General features: G+C 52.6%; 2 protein-coding genes across 2 annotated transcripts in view; both read left to right on the top strand.

The window, feature by feature from the left end:
- Window positions 1–1,491, top strand: AA0111_g11220 (hypothetical protein; the record flags this gene model as incomplete). The annotated part of the gene is made up of 2 exons (XM_028645061.1): window positions 1–980; window positions 1,032–1,491. Coding segments are annotated over 2 exons (1,440 nt in total), but the record flags the coding sequence as incomplete, so codon positions are not given.
- Window positions 1,492–1,764: 273 nt separating this feature from the next.
- The window catches only part of AA0111_g11219 (hypothetical protein), a gene marked incomplete at both ends in the record, with an annotated part of 570 nt that continues 349 nt past the window's right edge, over window positions 1,765–1,985 (top strand). The window contains one exon of the mRNA XM_028645059.1: window positions 1,765–1,985. This exon is cut by the window's right edge and continues 349 nt beyond it. Within this exon, the coding sequence (XP_028501200.1) occupies window positions 1,765–1,985 (221 nt within the window).

The raw sequence follows: 1,985 nt of genomic DNA, 5'->3' as shown, positions 1-1,985 counted from the left end.
TGGGCGCATAACCGCCAGACGACACGCCCAGAAGATGGAGCTTATTGCCTGCTAGGCATATTCGGCATTCATCTACCCCTGATCTACAGCGAGGGCAAAGAGAACGCGCTGAAGCGATTGGAAAAAGTAATACGAGAGTCTTTCGACCAAGTCGCGAGTATTCCTGTTGACAACACTGATGCTCGCAGCCGAAACCAGGAGGAGAGGCTTGGCAAAATCTTCAGCTGGCTTTCGGCTCCTGACCCGTCCACCAACTACCACAAAGCGCACAAGCAGCGGCAGGCTAAGACAGGTCTCTGGCTGCTAGAAAGCACAAAGTTCACAGACTGGAAGAAAAGAGCAGCGTCGCGACTGTGGCTGTACGGGATCCCAGGATGTGGAAAGACCATCCTGAGCTCTACTGTTGTTGAGAATCTGCTGCAGTACTGCCATGATGACACTAACATGGTGACGGCGTACTTTTACTTCAACTTCAACGATGCACAGAAACAAGATCCGAAGCTCATGCTGCGCTCGCTGCTCTGCCAGCTTGTGCAGCGGTCGGTCGTGATACCTAAGGGCGTTGATGCGTTGTTCTCATCTTGCGAGAACGGGCAACGGAAGCCATCGTCACATGCGCTTTTACAAGTAACAAAGGAAGCGGCGCAAGAGTTCACGCACGTGTACGTTGTTCTCGATGCTCTTGATGAGTGTGCGCAGCGCTCGGAGCTGATGGACATGCTCGAAGCAGTGGCTGAGTGGCAGCTTAACAACCTGCATTTGCTCATGACTAGCCGGAAAGAGCGGGATATCGAGCGCTCCTTAGAGGAATACATTAGGGAGGAGGACGCTGTATGTCTTCAAAGGGACGTAGTGGACCAAGACATACAGCGATACGTCCAACAAAGGCTGCGTGTCGACAAGGGCTTGGCGAAATGGAACAAGGACGCTTCTGTCAGGCAGGAGATTGAGGCCGCGCTAATGGGCGGAGCTCACGGGATGTAAGTGTTTTGATTCAGTTCTCTGTTGAGCTAGAGCTGACGATAGCGTAGGTTCCGGTGGGCTGTATGCCAGCTAGACACACTAGGAAAGTGCTGCAATCGAGCGATGCTGCGCAAATCTCTTGCTAGTCTGCCGCGGACGCTAGACCAGACATACGACCGCATTCTTTCCGCGATAAGTGATGAACATTCTAACTACGCGATCCGCATTCTGCAGTGGCTGACGTTCTCTGCGCGGCCGCTGTCCGTCGAAGAGGTCGCCGAAGTCGTCGCCATCGACGTAGCGCGCGACCCAGCGTTCGACCGTGATGAGGTGCTAGAAGATCCGTTAGAAGTTCTGGACATCTGCTCGAGTCTAGTCACTATCACAACGAACGAAGTGGACAGAAGATCAGGGTCTGCTCAACGGATCGTTGCTCTAGCACACTACTCAGTGCAGGAGTACCTTGTGTCAGACAGGATTAGGCAAGGGTTAGCAAAGCAGTACAGCATGCAAGAGACCGCATGTTAGAGCGCAATAACAAGAGGTTCTTTAAAGTACCTAATGCAGCTCCAGCAACTATTAGAAAGAGAGACACTACAGGTGTTTGCACTTGCGAGGTACTCAGCAGAATTCTGGAGCAGCCACCTTCGAAAGACAAGGGACAAGGGAGAACAAGCCAGTCAGCTGGCGGCGAGTTTAATGGCCAAGGAAGAGCCTGCATATCTCAATTGGATCCGGTTGCATGATCCAGACCGCTAATGGGAGAAACTAAAACTGGAAAAAAATCTCGATAGTATACCTATGCCACTTTACTATGCAGCTCTATTAGGCTTAAGTACAACTACAAGACTGCTGCTCGACGCGGGCGCTGATGTCAACGCGCAGGGTGGAGAGTACGGCAACGCACTGCAGGCAGCTTCAGTTGGAGGCCACCAGCAGGTAGTCAAGATGCTGCTTAACGAGGGCGCCGATGTCAACGCGCAGGGTGGACGCTACAGCAACGCACTGCAGGCAGCTTCAGT

Source organism: Alternaria arborescens, assembly GCF_004154835.1.
Source record: "Alternaria arborescens strain FERA 675 chromosome Unknown contig_45, whole genome shotgun sequence".
Lineage (NCBI taxonomy): Eukaryota > Fungi > Ascomycota > Dothideomycetes > Pleosporales > Pleosporaceae > Alternaria > Alternaria arborescens.
The sequence above is the reverse complement of the archived record's forward strand: the minus strand, read 5'-3'. Positions and strand labels throughout refer to the sequence as shown.